General features: G+C 31.2%; 6 protein-coding genes and 1 non-coding gene across 7 annotated transcripts; 1 reads left to right on the top strand and 6 right to left on the bottom strand.

Moving 5' to 3' along the window:
* Positions 1 to 506: 506 nt before the first annotated feature.
* On the bottom strand, positions 507 to 8,318 carry PPL_00520 (uncharacterized protein; the record flags this gene model as incomplete). Its single annotated transcript, XM_020571546.1, has 11 exons — positions 507 to 1,783; positions 2,309 to 2,333; positions 2,366 to 2,836; positions 4,566 to 4,660; positions 4,908 to 5,148; positions 5,445 to 5,673; positions 5,765 to 6,215; positions 6,310 to 6,475; positions 6,567 to 7,078; positions 7,203 to 7,237; positions 8,215 to 8,318. 11 exons carry the CDS (start codon positions 8,316 to 8,318, stop codon positions 507 to 509), a joined length of 3,606 nt encoding a protein of 1,201 aa, XP_020438820.1.
* On the top strand, positions 7,564 to 7,635 carry PPL_00521. Its single transcript has one exon. It is a non-coding gene; the product is annotated as a tRNA-Asp (tRNA).
* Positions 8,319 to 8,604: 286 nt separating the features above from the next.
* Positions 8,605 to 9,618, bottom strand: PPL_00522 (uncharacterized protein; the record flags this gene model as incomplete). Its single annotated transcript, XM_020571547.1, has 2 exons — positions 8,605 to 8,999; positions 9,087 to 9,618. 2 exons carry the CDS (start codon positions 9,616 to 9,618, stop codon positions 8,605 to 8,607), a joined length of 927 nt encoding a protein of 308 aa, XP_020438821.1.
* Positions 9,619 to 10,193: 575 nt separating this feature from the next.
* PPL_00523 (uncharacterized protein) lies at positions 10,194 to 13,160 on the bottom strand (the record flags this gene model as incomplete). Its single annotated transcript, XM_020571548.1, has 6 exons — positions 10,194 to 10,360; positions 10,444 to 10,653; positions 10,792 to 11,378; positions 12,137 to 12,442; positions 12,552 to 12,655; positions 12,738 to 13,160. The coding sequence occupies 6 exons, from the start codon at positions 13,158 to 13,160 to the stop codon at positions 10,194 to 10,196; spliced, it is 1,797 nt and encodes a 598-aa protein (XP_020438822.1).
* A 149-nt stretch (positions 13,161 to 13,309) lies between these two features.
* On the bottom strand, positions 13,310 to 15,245 carry PPL_00524 (uncharacterized protein; the record flags this gene model as incomplete). Its single annotated transcript, XM_020571549.1, has 5 exons — positions 13,310 to 13,640; positions 13,995 to 14,220; positions 14,293 to 14,429; positions 14,516 to 14,624; positions 14,711 to 15,245. 5 exons carry the CDS (start codon positions 15,243 to 15,245, stop codon positions 13,310 to 13,312), a joined length of 1,338 nt encoding a protein of 445 aa, XP_020438823.1.
* An 80-nt stretch (positions 15,246 to 15,325) lies between these two features.
* Positions 15,326 to 17,846, bottom strand: PPL_00525 (uncharacterized protein; the record flags this gene model as incomplete). The annotated part of the gene is made up of 3 exons (XM_020571550.1): positions 15,326 to 15,430; positions 15,510 to 16,645; positions 16,745 to 17,846. 3 exons carry the CDS (start codon positions 17,844 to 17,846, stop codon positions 15,326 to 15,328), a joined length of 2,343 nt encoding a protein of 780 aa, XP_020438824.1.
* An 888-nt stretch (positions 17,847 to 18,734) lies between these two features.
* PPL_00526 (FNIP repeat-containing protein) lies at positions 18,735 to 20,287 on the bottom strand (the record flags this gene model as incomplete). Its single annotated transcript, XM_020571551.1, has 2 exons — positions 18,735 to 18,845; positions 19,571 to 20,287. 2 exons carry the CDS (start codon positions 20,285 to 20,287, stop codon positions 18,735 to 18,737), a joined length of 828 nt encoding a protein of 275 aa, XP_020438825.1.
* Between the last annotated feature and the right edge of the window lie 90 nt (positions 20,288 to 20,377).

Below are 20,377 nucleotides of genomic sequence, written 5' to 3' on the forward strand. Positions count from 1 at the left end.
TGAAGTGACAGATAATAAATAGGCGACACTTTTGAATTATTCTTACATTTAATCACTTTCAATCAAATATTAAATAAATCACTTTTCATTCCCTCATTCGTTATTCAAATAATAATATCTAGAAAGCCACATGAGGGATCTTTCCTTTTTTTATATTTTGGAGGCTAGCTATTCAAATTTCTTAAATCTAAAAGATTTTTTTTAAAAAAATTTCTGGTATTGGTTGACTGTCGACTTTTTTTTTTCACTATAATTATAAATAATAATCTTTTATTTTGTGAAGGTCTTCTGAAAAACCAGTATAAAAAAATAAATAAATAATTTTTATTATTTGAATTTTTTTTGCAATAATGCATTATTTTTTTAAAACAGTTTTAATCCTTAGGGAATAAAAACAATAATAAATAAGATATTTTTTTAGACTAATAATTAATTGATTGAGTTTATTATATCAGTGTATTGAGTTTGTTGATGAATAGATTAATCCTATACAATTGATATTTATTTTAGATTTCTGCAATTTCCTTGTAATCCAAACACATGTTATGAATATTCATTTCAGCTTCAGCAAACTCTCTGGAAGACATTCCTTCGCCCAAAAAGTGGCAGACATAGGACCTTCTCCTGTAGAGCATATTGAATCTATTAACGACTCTCTGGAATAGATTGGCAATCGATGTAGAATTCGCTAGCATACAGACAGCCTTTTCACCAATAATATCGGTATCATCGAGGGTACACTTTGCTTTGCCGTTGACACCTACTTTGATTCCACTGGGTGCCCATTCCACAAACTTTAAACGATGCTTCAGTCTCTGATCAATATGATCCCTTATATCCAAAATATTGAAATCACCTCGATAATAGAAACAACATGATAAAAACAAACTTTTACCAAATGGATTACCATTTCTTGGATCTAGTAACGTGTTGGATGGATTGATGATAGAATCGGTCAAGGACTGAGTGGTTTGTAGATCGTGGCTATTACTCTGCTTGTTGATGAATGGTGTAAATGACGACGAAAGGAAATGGAGTTTTGGATATGGAACCAATCCAGTTATGAATTCCTGTAGATCGATATTGCCTGGCGATGGATGTCTTTTGGAGAGTGTAAGTATCGAAATAACCTGAGCAACAATACGGTTTAGATTCTGAAACGTTGGATATCTAACACCCAATTTCTCTTGACATATTCTAAAGAGCGATTGATTATCTATTGGAATGGTCAGTCCACCTTCAAGCATGTCGACGCAAGACAATAGTGTGTTGTACGGCTCCACAATTGGATCTAAAGTAGAGCCAAAAGAAAATATCGGGAAATCGAAATCTGCCAACTTTGGATACTCATTTTGAATGTGTGACATTATCATACTGGTCAATCCAGAACCGGTGCCACCTGCAACCGATCGGGTGAAAAGTACTCCTTCAGGTCGATCGCATTGCTCTAGTAACTGGCGAATTCTATTGTATAGTGGTTCTTGTAGGTGGTTTCCATTATTCCAGCGAGCTGAAGAAAAGATGTTACCAGATTCAAGATGATTGTAAAGAATATTTTGGTGATTGAACAATCCTCGCTGGTGACCAACTTTTATATCTGCTAGAACATCATCTGATAGATCAACAAACAATGCTCTAGGAACTAGTTTATCTCCGGATGCATTCACAGAGAAAAATGGATCACCTACCAACTGGTTGTGTTGGTCGACATTCGTCCAATCATATTGTTTCTCCTTACAAAACAAATCCCAACAAGCACTACCAATTCCAGAACCTGCACCGCCTGCATGAATAGATATAACTTCACGCATCTACTATCTACTATCTACTTTAATAATTTGAATTTATTACACAAACCTCTCAAAAAAAAAAAAAAAAAAGGAATTAAACAAACAAATAAACAAACAAAAAATAAATAAAAGAATACAAGAAAAATAAATATATTAGATATATCTATTATTTTATAATGAAATAAATAGATAATATATAAAATATAAAAGATAAACAATGAAATAAATAAATAAATAAAAAAAGAATTTGAGTTTTAAATTAAATTGCTATGATCACATGATCAATACAAAATCTATATTTGGCAATATTGAAAAAAAAAAAAAAAAAAAAAAAGAAAAGAAAAAAGAAATTTTTTTTAGTTTTTCGTATAATCTTGATATTTTTCTTTCATTTTAAAAGTATATTTTTAAATATCTATGTTTTTGTTATTTATTGTTACAAAAAAATTAATTTGTTGTTTAACTATACTAATTGAACTTTTGGGTTGGATATTGATTTAATGTTGTTTTACAAATACATGATAGTGGAATATGTCTTTTATACTTTGTAAATAGGTTGGGTTGACAAAAAATACATAGTCTTTGCCAAATTCGAGATTGAGATTTTCAGTTATATATTTCTTTGCTTGTTCATCTGTCATTGGTTTGAGACACCACAGTACCATGTGATTGATTCCTTTTTCGCAATTATATGGGAAATCGTTTTTCTTGAAAACAATCTTTTGTTCGATGATATCTGGAATCACTGCTTTCTTTTTCTTGGTTGAATGCAGTTGATTGGGTGAAGTGTTGTCGTTGTTCTCTTCGACCGTTGATTCCAATTCGAAATCAAACATTTTATATAGAATATAGTCTTTCATCGAATTGTAGTTCTCTGATACCCATTTGGAGTGGTTTTTCATTTCTGATTGAATGACATCCTTTCTGCCAAGTTCATGAAGACGTCCTTGTGAAATAACGAATTTCAAATCGTCCCATGTTCTCTCTATTCTGCTATTTGTAAGTGTTGGTTGTGGTGGATTTTGACTTGCCAATGTCATTGCTAACTAATATATATATATATGTTTATAAAAAATAAGTAAATAAATAATATAAATTTAATGAATAGAAAATAAAACAGTGACTGTTTAAACAATATATAAATTTAACCTAAATAATTAAAAAACAATAAATCAAATTAAACGATTTGAAAAACTGTGTGTTGATGATTGATGACTGACCACACCCCAAAAAAAGAAAATATATTTATATATTTATATCTCTTTAATTATTAATTATTATTATTTATTAGAAAAACAAAAATGAAAACAAAACTTGATGATGATGAAATGAAATGTGCTTGCTGACTTGTCAATCCTTTTTCTTACTAAAGTTTTCTATTTTCAATGTATGTGACAATCAAAGAATAGATATATTAGTCATTTAGACACGCAAATAAAGTAGGAAGAATCTTTATAAAAAACAATGATATTTGCAGTGCAAAGCATCTTTGATGACTTTAGTTTGCATGTTTGCTAGATAGAGAATGGTGAGAACGATCAAGATAGTTACAAAATAGATATCGCACCAACAACACACACTGATCCTTTGCAAAATTTCCGACTTGTCTTTTTCAGTTTTTCAACCTAAAGAACAATATTGTTGTTGCTCCTACTCATGCATGTAAATTTTTGGGCAACTCATAAAAAAAAAATTAACGATATTTTGTCATCGACAGAGAGACACTCCAAGTTGACTACAAAAAACAAACCAGCCTAAAAAAATTTGTTTTTTTTCGAAAACATGAGAAGAATGATTAATTTTTTTTTTTTTTGTTCTTTTTTTAGCTCACCTTTTAAACAACGAAGAACCATCAAACTAAAATCTTTATAAAATTATAGTGTAATTTTATAGTTTTTTTATTCATGTCACCAGCCCACATTAAATTTTTAGTGAAACTATCTTACCTTTTTGAGGTTATATAAATATCAAAATATTATCAAATTGTTTAAAAGATATTATTACAGAATTATGAGTTCGAAATTTCACCACATTGGGAAACAGAACTGTCAAAAAAAAACAATGTCGACCTTGATAGTTACGCAGAATTGTGATTATACATGTCATATTTGCTAATAATAAAGAATAGGAAAAAGAGGTTGTGTAGAATTGAAACAATTACGAGCTCAAATGAGCTGAATTACATCTTTTCTTCCAAGTTCATTTATCTGTGTGTGAATTTGCAAATTTCAAATCCCAGGTTCGCCTTAAGAGAATAAAATAGATAGTAAACATATGAAGACTGTGATGAGGAAGTAAATACAATTTAATAGATAAACCTAATAGAGACGATATTTTGGAATGATAATTACAGATTGATTTCATCTAAGAGTGAGCCAAAAACTTTGAAGGTTTCTTTATTACATTTAGATAATATTAAAATATGAAAAAAAATTAAAAAGTCTAATTTGTTTGTTTTTTGTAAGAGTATTTTATTTTTATTTAAAATTGAACAAATTTCATTCATATTTGTGTGATCAAGGTCAGTCAGTGCCAAAGTTAAAACCCTGTTGAATTTAAAATAAAAGTTATTGTTAGTAAATGATTATTAAAATATGTTTGGTTGAATAGATAAGAAAATAAAATAATAATAGATAATGAACATCAGAAGACTGTCATGAGAACGTAAATATAATATCACTAAAAATCAAAGTGCTGAGTTTAGATTTTACAGTTGTTTCATCACTGAAGATAGAAAAGTAGAGAAATGATAGAATATTTGTATAATATACATACAATTTGGTTTGTAACACAATGAAAAAAAAGAACGATCGGCAGACGACTTTTATCAACATCTGTGCAGAACCAAAACATGAAAATTTTAGTTTCAACTAAAATTGGAAAAAAAAAGAAAACTGAAAAATGTTGTTCATGAAATGATCATTTAAAATTTGTGCCCGGGCTGAATAATCTTTATTTATTGCCAAACGGTTTACTTTGCTATTATGATTGTTTTGTTTTATTTGATTTGTTATTATTTATTTAATTTGATTATATTGCAAGTATTTGTATTATATTTATTTTTTGTGTTGTTGTTGTTGTTGTTGTTTTTGAATTATCTATGTAGTGTTTAGTTGCATAGCTTTTGTGAGAGTTGTTGGAGTAATTGATCGGTGTGATCATAGTTGCAGAGCATCTGACGTGCGAATAGACCGGTGGCGATCACTACTGGTACCACCAAGAGGGGACCGAGGAACGATGAAGCGGTCTTGTTTGATGTCGAAGCGGGCTTGAATACACGAAGTACACTCTCGCAGGTTGCCGAGCACATCTCAATGTCGTTGATATCGACATTCTTTGAGAGTGACTTTCTCTTGTTCTTGTTATTGAGAATGGCATCGTTTGACTCCTTACAGTACTTGGCCAACTCATGAATACGAGCGTGTGAAATCGACTTTCTACTTAGCTTGCCCTCCTCCAGTGACAGCGAGATAAACAACAACAGGTTGTTGGTTTGTGCGACATTCTTGCTGTATGCCTTTTTGATATATTCAAAGCAATCCGAATCCAACTTTAAGCAATTAACAATAGTTTCTAGAATCTAAAGTGAAGTGAAAGCAATCCAAAAGTTAGTTACTTTAATGCAGAGCAAAACAAGTTTAATATAATATATACTCTATCTCTATATTCTTCATTGGCAATTGCAGTGTTTGTTAAAAGTACAGTTACATAGGATTGAGGCACTTTCTTTGCTGAGAACAAAGTCTTTGTGTTCAACAAAAGTTGTCCGAACTCCAAAGTAGTTGAATCCAACACGATTCCCTTTTGTACAGCCCAAATGAATTGCTCCAAGCTAGATTTAATAGTTTGTTCATTTAGCTCTGTCTTTGTATTCTTTTCATCGCTTTAGAAGCGATCATTATGAGATGATAGGACGATAGATTAAAGTTAGTAGATATTAGAGAGTTTAGTAAATGCTAAATAGTAAAACATACATATGTTCAGATAAATCATTTGAATATTGATTTAATAGATCGTTGATCGATGCAGGAATCTTGAGATGTGTAGTAAGCTTGATTGGGAAGATGACGGTGTAGTAGATTGCTAGTGGTGCCTGGATGGAGGAGGAGATCGACTGCACAGCAAGCCAGAGATGGAGAGCTGCAATGTTTGGTTTGAGTGATGCCAATGTATTGGGATTGAATATGGTCTTGTAGTAGTCCAACATCGATAGTGGAACCGCTTTGAAATATTTGAATACGATCTGAAGGAATACCATGAGACCGAGACCACTACTCTTCAATGCATCACGATCTTGCTTGAGAATCGAAATCAAAGTGTTAATCAAAAACATTATCGTCGGTAAAATACTATCGATCGGTTTCTTCTCTAAAAAGTTGACTGTCTCTGTAACAAACTTTTGATCAAAGTGACAAAGTGGGAAGTCTTTGTATATATTTTATATACAAACAAAAAATTATCAGTCAGTTATTCTAATTCATTCAACAAACAAACGAACAATTTGATATTTATAACATACCAGTTCTCTTTTGAAGTAAGATCTCCGATAGTTCATTGGAATCTAATTCTACTTGTCCAAAATACTCTTCGAGACATTCGACTACATACTTTAACTGAATATCGTTTGTCTTTGGATACTTTGCCTCTACGGTTCTCATTGTTTCATAGTATTTATTATAGTGGAACTAGAAAGTGGTTGTTAGCAATCAGTCAATCGAGATTGTTAGAAGCTTCGTGATGAATCATATATATATATATATAATTAGTTATACATACAGATTCCTTTGCAGATTCAATTGTTAGCTGTTGTTTCTTGGTGGTAGAAGATTTCGACTTTTGTTTGTTGTTGTTGGCAGCGGATTTCTGTTGTTGCTTTTGAATGTGTTGCTGTTTCTTCTTCTCCTGTTGATTGATGTACTTTGAGGTGTAGAGATAACCACCCTCTTCGATACGTTTTCCAGAGTCGGCAGACTGCTTTGTTTTGGTGGATTTGTTGATCTGGTCACTTCCGTCACCGTCGTCATCCAGCACACCCCATGGATTGTTGTACGATGACTTTACCGACTTGGTAGGTAGACCGGTGTTCACCGAGAATGCATTGGCACTGTCGGCAAACATCTCGTTGATCTTCTTTTGTTTGAGATCGTACTCCTTTTGCTCTGCTTCACGACGCTTCTGTGTTTCCACAGCCTTTTTGTGGCGCCGCTCTTGCATCGCAGCAATCTTGGCTTGCTTTGTTGGGATGTGTTCCCATCCACCATCATTGTCCTGATCGTCCAACATTCTTACTTGATATATATATAGATATCACTCACTTTGATGTTGTTGAAAGTTTAAATATTCAAAAAAAAATAAATTGTATTTTTTGAGAATTTTTTTTTAATTTAATTTGTCAATGATGGGGTTTCTAACCCATTGACCACAATTGACCTTCATTTAAATTGGCACTTTATAAAAAAAAAACCCAGCAATTTTATTTGTATAGAACTGTAACAAAATTTACGTAATTATCCGGATAATTATTATTATTTGCTTATGCCAGAGATAAGGTCACTCAACTTTGTTTATTTTAATTGTTTACACAAAGCTGTTGAAAATGGCACAAACAAAAGTCGAAATCTACACGAATCTTTTAATCCAATAACAATTGACTAGTCAATTATTCAAATGGTCAAGGGATAGAATAATTTTGTCTTACCTGCGTAAAGGATGCGAAAAAATATTAGGAAGAAAAGAAATAAAATTTCAAAATTTGTTTCCAACAATATCAAACTCCCCTTTGGTCTAGTGGTGAGGATTTTCGCCTGTCACGCGAAAGGCCCGGGTTCAATTCCCGGAAGGGGAGAATAATTTATAATAAATATTTTGTCCGCATGCGGTTTAATGAAGTCTCATCAAAATAGGTTTAGCAGGTCGCTAAAATGACTGGTTGTCTCACACCCTTCCCCATCAACCACAAGCGCATTGGTCATGTCTGTGAGTTCTGTGGTGACACCTTCACTGAACTCTGCAACCCACATGAGCATTTCTTCTTCAAATGCAGGAGTGTAGTTTCACAGCAGTTCCTTTCCTTTATCAAACATGTATACCACAAGTACTGTAACTATAGACTTCGCAATTGGAAGCACTCGTGCATCAAGTTTGACGGTCCTATTCGTACTACTGTCCACTTCACCCACCTTACTGCTATCGTACATTCGTTATGGCAGGCGCTGTCCTGTGAAATGTTTGGTGATGGTACCCATTACAAACTGGAAAATACCGTCAAAAGAGCAGTCACCCATTACACCAAATTAATCGATGCCAATTACCACAAGCTTAACTTCACAATCGCTAATTCTATCTCCCAAGGAATCACTGTCGATTGCTCTACAATGACAACCATGGTTGTACAGCCCTGGTCCTTTTCATTGTGTTTTTATACTTTTTGGAGTCGATGAACTGATTGGAGTTGGACGACCACAGGTACCAAGACAGTATGTTATGGAGTTTCTCGACTTCCTCATCGGTAAATCTATCGACGTACATGTTGTAGGGGAGCTTAAGAGTGTGTAGCTTTTGATTAAAGAAATAAAATCTTTTTTAGTAATTTACAATTTGAAACTAACAAAATAATTTGGATTCTATTTCTTCAATATAATTTATTTAACTATCACCACAAAGAAAAAAAAATTCCTAAATATTCAAAATAATTATCTCAATAAAAATACTTCACTTTGATAATAGACACAATAGTTATTACTTTATAAAAAGCTGAAAGAAATATTTTATGAACTCATGAATTGAATTGGAATGGCGTTGATTGGTAAATTGGTTAACTAATTGAAATCCATGATCTAACTAAATTCCTATCTTGATCCGAGAATACTCTTATATGACCACAGCAACAACTTAGATGGGTATTTGATATTCCACAATTGATGTTGAGATTTGATCCTTGTCCTCTTATCATTGTTCTATTACAATTTTTACAGTTAATTGTAACATCTTTATTAAGTATAGCAAGTTGATCTTGTTTTAACTTTAACTCTCTAGCCATTCTTTCTTGTTCCAATCTGGCAGCTTCCAATCTTTTTCTTTCAATTCTATTTCTCTCTTCTTGTTCCAATATCTCTTGTTCTCTTCCCTTTCCCAACTCAAAAGCCGCCAATCTTTCCTTCTCTAATCTTTCTTCCTCCATCATATAAGAATCACCTCTTGACATTATTCCTTTTAATTCATTTGGAATATATGGAGTCTATCCAGTTGAAATTACTTTTGTTCTAATATGTGTCATCAGTGTTAATCTTGAGTTACTTCTTCCAATTTGAGCTGGATCAATTCTAACAGATGCATTGTCAACATGTAGAATAGAATAATATTTAGTCAGTCCATCGGTATCAATTGATTTTATAGCTCTGATATCATTGGATCTTTCATGGGAGTCTTGGAAACTTTCAAATCTAGTTCTGACAATTGTGGTATAGGCTAATATTTCTTTTTTGAAAAGGAAACTATAGATTATTTTGAATTGGTCCATTATAGGTATTGTCATTCTATCTTTAACTATAAATATTACAATATTGATTCCACCCATCAATTCCAATGCTGCATTTGCCAAAAATCTTAAAACCTCTTTAATTGATAAATTGGTATCATCAAGTCCAATTGTATCAATCACCTTGATTGTCATATCACTCTCTACACATGTACCAATTTGATGGACTTTAGTCTCACTTGTTCCATAAGGATTCTCTTTGAAAATCATTTTATTTAATATTACATTTCCAAGAGTTGATTTACCACTACCAGTTTGACCGAATAGAATAATATTTATATTTTTGGACATTTTTAAAAAGAGAAATTTTAAGTTAAATAATAAATTATAAAGGTAAAGTAATTTTGATGAATTAAAAAGTTATTAAGAGAGGCAGAAGCACGTGCTAAACAGGAACGAGCACAATCCCATTCTCATAAAAGAGGACGATTTTGTAGTTTAATGTAACCTCATTTATAGTATACTATAAATGAATTCATAGAAATAATTTTTACATAGAACATAGAGAAAGAATTAATTAAAATTCCATTTTTTAAATAAAATAAAATATATTTCATAACAACTATCATTAAAACAAATGATTTGATTTGATTTCAAAAGTATTATCTCAATGAATTCTACAATTAAAACACTTATGTAAAATAAACAATCTGCAAATTAATCAATAAAAATTTCTTTCCAAATAGTTATCTGATAATTCATATCTATTTTTGTTTTAGCAGTTTATCATTTCTATTTATGAAGAGCAAATAAATTATATTCTATAATGTTATGTTTGAATAAATAAACAGACAGATCATACTACTAATTTGTTTTAAAAATAATCAATGTATTTATTGTCGATTCATGGTGATGCCAATTATTATTTAGTGTCTTTTAATGGTGATTGCGCAGATGCCCTTCATAACCAAATGAGTAACAGAAAACAATACAAAACTAAAGATATGTAAGAATATCAAGTATTCAACTCCACTCTCTGGAATCAAACTGAATGGCCATCCTCTAACATCTCTCCACCATTCTTGAGCGCAATCTATAGATTAGATGTTGAAAATTATTCATTAGAAAAAAATAAAGTTTTAAAAACTGAATAAAACTCGATTGTGATGTACATACTGATATTTAAATAGAATACTTCAGAGTTTACAATGATTTCCTTTGGGAACAGAGTGCTAACTAAAATAACTGGTACACCACAGATACTGCTACCAAGCCATGCTCTTCTCTGGTATCCACCGTTTCTGTGCAAAAGTAAAATACTGAGGGGAATATACCAGGCATGATGAGTGCTAGTGATGATCTCACCCCATGTAATATTTGGCCAACCTAAACAAATTTTAATAGTATTCAACTTTTGTTAGAAATATGATATCATCTTTGTTTTCATTCATTCTTTCATCTCTTTCTTTGCATTATCTTTCTCTTCTTCTCTCTAATCTCTCTCTCTTTTTTTTTTTCACATACTAATATATTCGGCATTTCCAAGTGGGAAGAAACCAAGAGTGAACCAAGTAATGACGTCTACGACCCAGAGGAAATGTACAATGAAAGTAGTGGTGATACCCATGCACAAAATGAATGGTTTGTTGGTAAAGATCGAAAGGATTGCAAGTACAACAGCCATGTTACAGAGCCAGAGAGTATCGGCGAATCCAATCAGCCCACGATGCTGATAACGTACGTACATCATTGCACAGTAATACAAAACGAGACCGAAACCAATGACCAGAGTCAATTTACGATTGTGAACGAAACCATCGATTGGTTTCTTCTTTCTGTTATTCAATTGGTGTTGTGGTGGTTGTTGCTGTTGTTGCTTTAGAGTTGATTCTTTTAATTTTTGTTTTCTCTTTGTATCGACCTCCTTCTTTGGCGAAGATAACAGACCGTTGCTGTTGTTTACACTCTTTTTGTTGTTGCGCAGTGTCAACTCTGTTTGATTTTCGTCTGGTGAGTTCAATCTAACCGATGATTGCTCAACTGATCTTGTATTTAAAACCATGATTTCGATATTATTTATATTTCTTTCGAAAGTGTTTTGAAAAGATATGCTATAGATATAATATAATCGGTATATATATAATTAAATAAATATATAAAGTGTCGATCTTAATATTACAAATATTATGTTAACTTCTTCTTAATCTATGTTATTCTATCTATTTTACAAAATGTTGTTTGTTGTTTGTTGTTTGTTCAAAAAATATAAATAAAATAAATTAAATAATAAAAAAAATAAAAACAAAAGAAATAATCTATTCTATTCAATATAATTTATATATTAATGAATTGAAGAGATTAAATTTATTGATTATTTGTTACTATTTAAAAACAATATTATTATTTGATATTACAAAATTTAATATTATGTATATTGTAGTTTTAAATTAGTTGGTTGGTGTTACTAAAGTTTTGTTGAGGTTGAAAAAAGCAAAAAATAAAATCATTTTAATAAAAAAAAAAATGTCAAAAAAAAAGAAAATCGGTGTGGAGTCACCCCCACAATTTAAAAAAAAATCTGACTATAAATGAAAATGACATATGTAACCGAACTTAATTAAACTCAATGTCAATTGTCATTATCAAATATATTAACCTATTAAAGTAAAAAAATAAAATAAAAAAAAATAGAAAATCAATGGGTAAACATTTACTTTAATTATTGTTGACCAATGTTCTTTGCAAAAAAAAAAAATATGAAGAATAAAAATAACGTTGCTACACTACCACCATATGGTTCATATATATATTTATTAATTTATTTATTAATATTTTTTAGAATTATTCTTTTTTAAGTTTTTTGATTGACGATAGTTGATTATGAATTGCTTTGATCACTAAAAAGATAACGTAGCAGGTGCTAATGAAGAGGAGATATCTCCTTGATGAGTAGTTTACATTGGCGTTTGTAGAGATCATGTCGATCACAGAGAATGGCTGTGAGGAAGAGGTCGACAGCAGATAGTCGAGATCGATACTATCATCCACAAGAACACCATTGACATACTGTGTCTCTGTCATTGCCGATACCCATTCTCTTATCGATTCGAATTGTTTTTCACCAAAGTATTTCTTCAAAGTGCTATTCTGTATTATAAACAATGATGGTGTTGTTCTTATTCTAAATTTAGTGCTACACAACACATTCGATTGATAATATAGATTAATATATATATATTGATAGAAGTTAACGATAAAAATATTTAGTTTATGAGATACTATACATTAGCTTATCCATTCTATAGAATGTCATATTTGGAAACGATTGTGCAAGAGCACTGTAAACAGGTAATATTCTTTGTGAAAATGTACATTCTATTTTATAGATCTAGATTTTTTGTTTGAACATCAATTACAAAATGAATAATTATGTTTGATTATTAAAGTGATTCAACGATTATAATACATACCAATAATACAAATGTTTCGTTTGTTTGTTTATGTATTGCAAATAGTTCTGTAGTGTCATTGATATCTTTTAAATTTATTTTAATTATATTACTATCTAATGTTTGTGTATTTGTTGTTGTTGTTGCTGCTGGTGTTATAGATTGTAAATCATTATTATTATCATTATTCTCAATAATTGTTGTATCTAAAATATTATTATTATTATTATTATTATTATTAATATCTATAGTTGTAGTAGTTGTTGCTGTATCTACCTCTGAGGTTGAGACTAGTGGTAGATTGCTAAAAAATACCAACACAATAATGATAGTGAGAATCAAATATTTTAACTTCTTTCTAAATTGTTTCTTTCTTTCAGCTTCTATTCTTTTTAATCTTTCAATTTGTTCATCATTATCATCATCTTCTCTCTTATAATCCATTATATAATATAAATATAAAGATTGCTAACTGAATTTGGTTAAAAACACAAGTTAGTTTTAACAATGAAATTAAAAATAAATGAAAAAGAGTATTTATAAAAAATAAATTTAATTAAAATAACCTTTTTAGGAAGTTTATTAAAGTTATCTTATCTTGGAGTTACTTGTAGATTCAATGAAGATTTACTTGATTTAGTTCTTAAGAATGATAGTTTCTTTTTTAATAGCTGTGATGTTGGTGTTGACAACTTTGTTGATGAGTTATTATTGTTGGTAGTTGTTGTTGTTGTTGTAGTAGTTGTACTGGTTGTAGTATCTTCACAAGTGATAATCATGTTGCTTGTGCTATCCAAAAGGTTCATTAAAAACTTATTGGTGATTTTCATGTAGTTCTTTATATTCTGATAGTTCTGACTTCCTGGTAGATCATCTAAACTATTAATACATGAATGTTGTTCGATTTTACTATTATTACTATTACTATTATTATTATTATTGATATTTAATGATTTCAATGAATCAATCGATTTAAATAGATTGTTTATCAATTGTTCACAACTTCTCTCTAGATCCTCCTGGAGGAACTCAAAGAGTTTGCGTTGTTTGTCGTCGGCGAGATAGTAGCCATAGATGTAGCTGTACTTCAAACGTTGACGACTCTCCACAATGAGATTGATGGCATCACGAAGAAACTGTAGTTCCAAATCAATGTTACTACCGTTGCGATAGTTATTGACAATGGGCAGCAAGAGAGTATCGAGTTGTTTCAGCTTGAGCAGTGCTATCTTCCTCGAGTTATGATGGTGTATATATCGTTGAAAGTAATGAATATACGATGTCTGATGATGATGTTGTTGTTGTTGATCAACAAAGTCAGAGTGATCTGTTAAGCTCGACGATGTAGATGCCTTTCTAATCGACTTGTAGTACTTGTTGCAACTAAAGAATCCACCAGTCTTATCGCCATGATCCTTCCACGAACCCATACATAGCCAACAGAATCCAAACTTACAATGTGAGCATATCATATGTACACATCCATGATTTTTCTCTATATCAACTAAAATAATGTATATTTGTACAATGTTAATATTAACTATATTACTTTTAAAAGATATAAAAGATATATTACTTTTGCAATTTGGACACTTTTTTGTATTTTGGTTCAACCAACTAAAGTTCAATCCTTCATCCTTTGATTTCAATAGCTTCCAATCTTCAATCTGTTTACATGTAGCAGGAAAGTGTGTCTCTTGACCACAATGGAAACTAAATATATAATATAATCATTTACAATTGTAGATAATAGTTAGTAGTTAATTAAACAAATGAATATCGATGTTATGATACAATACCAAAAGTTCCAATTACAATTACATTTGATATTCAAATTCTTTGGTGTATCCATATTGTTATAATATATAATGTTATCACAATTTATATTTGGATTGGTACACCATGTAGCTACATGTAGATTTGAGAATAGAGAATATATTAATAAATGTTTGGGTGTTAATAGCATATATAATAGTAATAATGGATTACTTTACCTTTAGAACAATTATCAATGAAATCTTTGGCTAAATACCAACAGTATTTTTGAAAGTAACGATCACGGTTGATTGATGTCGTGCTTGACAAGGTAGATCTTGGTGTTGAATAGTTACTACTTTTAGAATAATCGAGAATTGTTTTGAATGTAATAACATCGACTGTAAGTTTACACTCTGGATCAATGCATTTAGAGAATATACATTGCATTCCATCATTGTTGATCTTTGATTCCAAATAGTATTTCCAACACTCCAAACAATACTGATGTTTACACTTCATAGAGTATATTTGATCTGGTTTACAATCGTTTAGACAAACCTTACAGCAAATCTTTGTAAAATTATTATTATTATTGTTATTATTATTATTATCTAGTAATTCAATACTATTATTATTAATCATAATATTATTATTTAAAAGTATTTCATTGCTACTATTAGAATGACGATTGTAGTAGTAGTTTATATCATTAAATAGTTTAGGTGTTATACTGTTGTTGGTTGTGGTTGATGATGAAGTTTCGAATGCCATCATCTGAGTCTCCAAGTTGGTTGCAACCGAGAGTTCTGATGTTGTTCTGAACATCTTGTTGGAGAGTACAAGTGGGGATATCAGGTTGGCATGTGAACTGGATCGAGTTGCCGTACTAAAGCTTGGTGTGGTGGTGGCAGACGATAAGCTACTGGTAGTTCGCATAAGGAGATCTTCTCGACTGTCTCTAAGCAGTTGTTTCATAAACGGAAGTCTTCGGACGGGTCTGGGAGAAGGTGGTGGATTGAAATTGTCGTATTTTACATTCTTTAATTGCCTGGCAATAGGTATGTTAACAGTGGAGTTAAAGATATCATCATCATTAATTAGCTCCAACTCTTGTTGTTGTAACATCATCATATCATGATTTACCAACTCTTGTTGAAATTTAAGAAGTGATGGTGTTGTTTGTTGTAATTGTTGTTGCAACTGTTGTTGTTGTTGTTGCTGTTGTTGCTGTTGTTGCTCTGTAATAACAATTGGTTGTTGTTGTTGTTGTTGTTGATCATCATTATCATCATTATCATCATTATCACTATCAGTTTGATCGAATTGATCCAATTCTTGAAATCCATTGTCATACTCGTAGTCATCGGACTTTGAATCGAGATCGAATTCAGTTGGTCTTGCTTCAAACTCTTTCAATGCGGTATAGGTAGGTATGAATATCTCACCATTGATGAGATCGTTGATGATCGACTCTGGATCGATCAACACATCCGATTTCATATATCTCTTTACCTTGTGTTGCAGTTCTTCTCTCTCTAAATCGGGGAATACCGCCAAGATATATTCAACCATTGAATGTTGCTGCAGTTCTATGAATTCATGATTATCAGATACAATATTGATATGTTGTCTTCTTTCATTATTATTATTATTATTTTGTTGTTCTATTTGTTGTTGTTGTTGTTGATTCATTATATCTCTATCTCTTGACTTTTCTCTATTTAAAATGAAACGATCGATAAACTTTGAAGGAGTATACTGAGGTATCTCTCTCTGACTGTCTACTCTTGCACGACGTTGTCGCATCGCTTCTCTTTCTCTACGTCGTCTAACTCGTTTATTGTAAAGCTTAATCAACTCTATACTTGAAGGTAGCTCTAAAGGTATTGAGCTAACACCTTTTGAAATGTCATTCTTGGATGAGGAGAATCTATTATTGTTATTATTAAACTGCATTAGTTGGTGTTGATTCGAACTGACACTACCACTTGTACACAGTTGTTGATAATGTTGTTGTCTACGGTTGTTATTATCATGAAGATAATCTATGTATTCATTCAAAGGTGTTTTGATTAACTGTATCAATGTAATATCATCTTGTTGTTGTTGTTGTTGTTGATTTTCAAGATGAATTCCAACGAATGATTTGAATGCAGATTCATCAGAGAACTCTATGAATTTCTGAAGCATCTTGTGTGAGTTCCACCGAAAGTAGGAAAGAGCAGTGATACAATCCAGTTGTGAAAGAGAAAGTAGGTCTTTACAATTACTGATTTCACGTATAATAAGTTCTGGTATCTCTGAACGCTTGAATATCATGATACAATCGTCTTTCTTGAATAATTGATTATCCAATATCGTCGGATTAACACCAACATCCGATGTTACAACATTCTTGATACAATAGTGTGTATCATTATCATATTCATTATTATTATTATTATTATTGAATGCTATTGTTGTATCTAAATAATCATTATTATTATTATTAATACTACTACTACCAACACCAACATCAACAACACCTTTTATGTTGTCAAAAGTTAAATTATCATCAAAATTAAATTCATTATAATTTAATGATTTACTTAGTTTATAACTATTATTATTATTATTATTATTATTATTATTATTATTATTATTATAACTATTGTTAATATAACTATTATTATAACTATTATGAATATTATTAAGAAAGTTAAAACTGTTATTAATACTTAATTTGTGAATGGAGTTGTAATTTTCAGAAATGGAATCAGATTTTTGTTTTTCAATTTGTTTGTTAATAATAATAGGAATATTGTTGTTATTGTTTGCGTTTAATGGTGATGATTTAGATAGTTTTGATTTTGTTGGAAGTGTAAATTCAATGTTGGTTGGTTTAAACTTTTCAAGTATTAAGTTATCATTGATATATTTTTCTTCTAATTGAATTTGGAGTAGTAAATAAAGATTAGGATCGATATCTTTATTTTTTTCGTGTAGATCCAAACACTTTTGAAGATATTGACGCTGACATTTTAATTGAAAATGAGAGAAACTGACAGTTTTCATTAATGATAGATATTCAGATACCCTTGATTGTTCTTCTAAACAAAGATTATCATAAATCTCTTGTATTCTATTTTCTGGTCCTGTCAACTGTTCATCCTCTAAAAATAATATTTCAGAGGATGTTGATGTTGGTATTGATTCTACTACATTATTATTATTAATATTATCTTTTTTTTGAAAAACATTTTTCAATTTCTTTCTAAATGATTTTTGTTTATTTAAATTATTATTATCATCTTTTAATATTACAATTGTACTACTATTACTACTATTGTTATTATTATTAAAATTATTTATATTACTTTGATTTCCACCCATATTAAATTATCAAATAATGATTGATGATCCTTTACTTTAAAATAAAGTTAAAAATAATTTAAAAAGGTTTGAAAAAAAAAAAGATATTATTTTAATAATATTATTTTGATTAAATAAATAAAAACAGTGTTATAAGACAATCAATCACAAAATAGATTAAAACAAACACTTTTATTTTTTAAAAAATATAAAATAAATAAAACCACCAAGTCACTACAAATAATTGAAAAATGTTTGTTTTTATCTGTATCTTTTTATTATAATTATAACCATTGTTATTGAATACCCCCTTAATCATTATCTTTTTCTTTTGTGTGACATTTTTGATAGATAATAGTTGTTTTTAAAATATTAGAATAAATATATGTTTAATATCAAATCTCTTGATTGTTTATAAAAATTAGAAAAAAGATAATAATTAAAATTAACACTATTTTTTGTTAAAGATTTATTTAATTTACATATTTCATCAAAGACTTAACTTTGTTTTGTTTGTTTTGATTTATTTTTACAGGTTGTTTTTGATTTGTGATTTGTGATTTGATATTTTACAATAACATTTTAAAAGGAGATGTCGACTCATTTATACATTTGTTGATAAAGTTTTTAAGTTGAGTTTTATGGATGAATCCACCGGTCATAATGCGATCATCGATGATTTGGAATTGTGAAGCTGATAGTCGTCGTATTGTATAGTCGGTGGTGACCAGTGGCGATATCAGAGTGAGTTTATTCAGTGATCTCGGTAGCCATTGCTCGATGTTGTTGAGTATGGCAATCGATCGGATCGAAGCAGACTGTGTGATGGTGAGAGTCAGGTGCTCAATCGATGGCGGTATCGTCTTTTGGTGGAACGGTTCACTAAAGTACTGTCCGATCTGCAATTGCCTAAGACTGTTTGGTAGCGCTGGCAATCGTTGATTGTAGACCGTTCCCAACAGTAGTTTCCTCAAGTCTGATGGCAGTGTTCCGCTTGACAACGGTCGATTGAACGTATCGCTAAAGTAGAGTTCGCGAACCGACGCCGGAATGGTGCCGGGAGTGAGGTTTGGCGATTGAAAGTTAAAGGCAAACGTTAGTTTGCAAACAGAGTTTGGTATGTAGCCGATTTCAATCGTTTCATTAAAGTCAATGGTGAGTTCAGTGACGGTAAGTGGAATCACCGGAATCTTGGTATCGATCGTAAGCGTCGTTAGATAGTAGAGTGTGTCGTAGTGTGACGCCGGTTGCTTAAACAGTCGACCAATATGAAGATTAGTAACATTCAGTGGTAGTTGAATGTTTTGGGTGAACTGAAGTCCGAGATCCAGGTAAGTTATGTTGGGTGGCAACTCGAGTGGGAAATTGAATTTACCGTCGATAGTCAGAGAGGTAAGAGAGAGCGGCAGAGTCTGAGGTGATATACTCTGATTGAAATGCTGACCTAGTTTCAGTGTTTCCAGTTGCGCGGGCAATGCGAAATCGAGCGGTTGATTAAAGCAGAATCCGAGAATGAGCGTTCGAAGATTCGATGGAAGATCGCCTTGTTTCAACGGTTGATTATAGATGAATCCAAAGCATAGATATGTCAGAGTCTCTGGAAGATGTCCGGATTTCAGTGGTTGGTTAAAGTTGTGGGAGAGCGTCAGACTGGTAACACCTTCCGGTATATGGCCAGGTTGCAAACCGCGATTGAATCTTCCTTGAAAAGTTAGTTTCCTGACGCTCGAAGGTATCGATCCTACATAGAGTGGTTGGTTGAATGACTCCTGTAGAGTGAGATCGGTTACACTCGGAGGAAGCACACCTGGAAATAGTAATTGATTATATTTGTATCCGAATACCAAGGTTTGTATTCCAGCTGGAATCATACCTTCAGTGAGAGGACGATTGAATTCCTCTCCCAATATAAGGGTGTGGACCGTGCTCGGTAGTAACAGTGGATCAAACTCTAGAATGTCATCATCAAACCGAATGGTTGTAATGAGTCTTGAGAGCGGTTGGTCTTCCAGGTATCTAAAGTTTAAGACCGGTTGCAATTGCTCGTTGAACTCGAGACACTCACTCTTATTTACAGTGTTATTGTGAATATAGTAATGAATTTTTTTAGAGTCAGAGGTATTAGTTGTAGAAGTGGAGGTAGAAGTGGAAGTAGCAGTGGAAGTGGAGGAAGAAGAAGTAGATTTGGTAGTAACACTACTACGATCATCTACTATATATAACAATTGATTGAGACGATTGTTTTGTGAAAATTTAAATTGTTGTCGATAGGAATTCAAATTGATTTGTGATGATCTCTCGTAAAAGAGTGCAGAGTAAGTGAAATGAGTGGTATCGAAAATGAGATATTTGTCTCTCTCTTGATATAGCTTTCTACATGTCAACGAGAGATTGAGTCTATCGGTATTGCAATCCACATGATTAATAATATATCTTAAAATGAGATGAGGTAGTTCTATCATTGTTGTAATTTTATCTCTACTTTTTTTTTATTTTTATTTTTAGAATTTTTAAAAAATTTTTGTTTATTTTTGATTGGTATGATCAAAATT

This window comes from Heterostelium album (assembly GCF_000004825.1).
Source record: "Heterostelium album PN500 unplaced genomic scaffold PPL_scaffold1, whole genome shotgun sequence".
Lineage (NCBI taxonomy): Eukaryota > Evosea > Eumycetozoa > Acytosteliales > Acytosteliaceae > Heterostelium > Heterostelium album.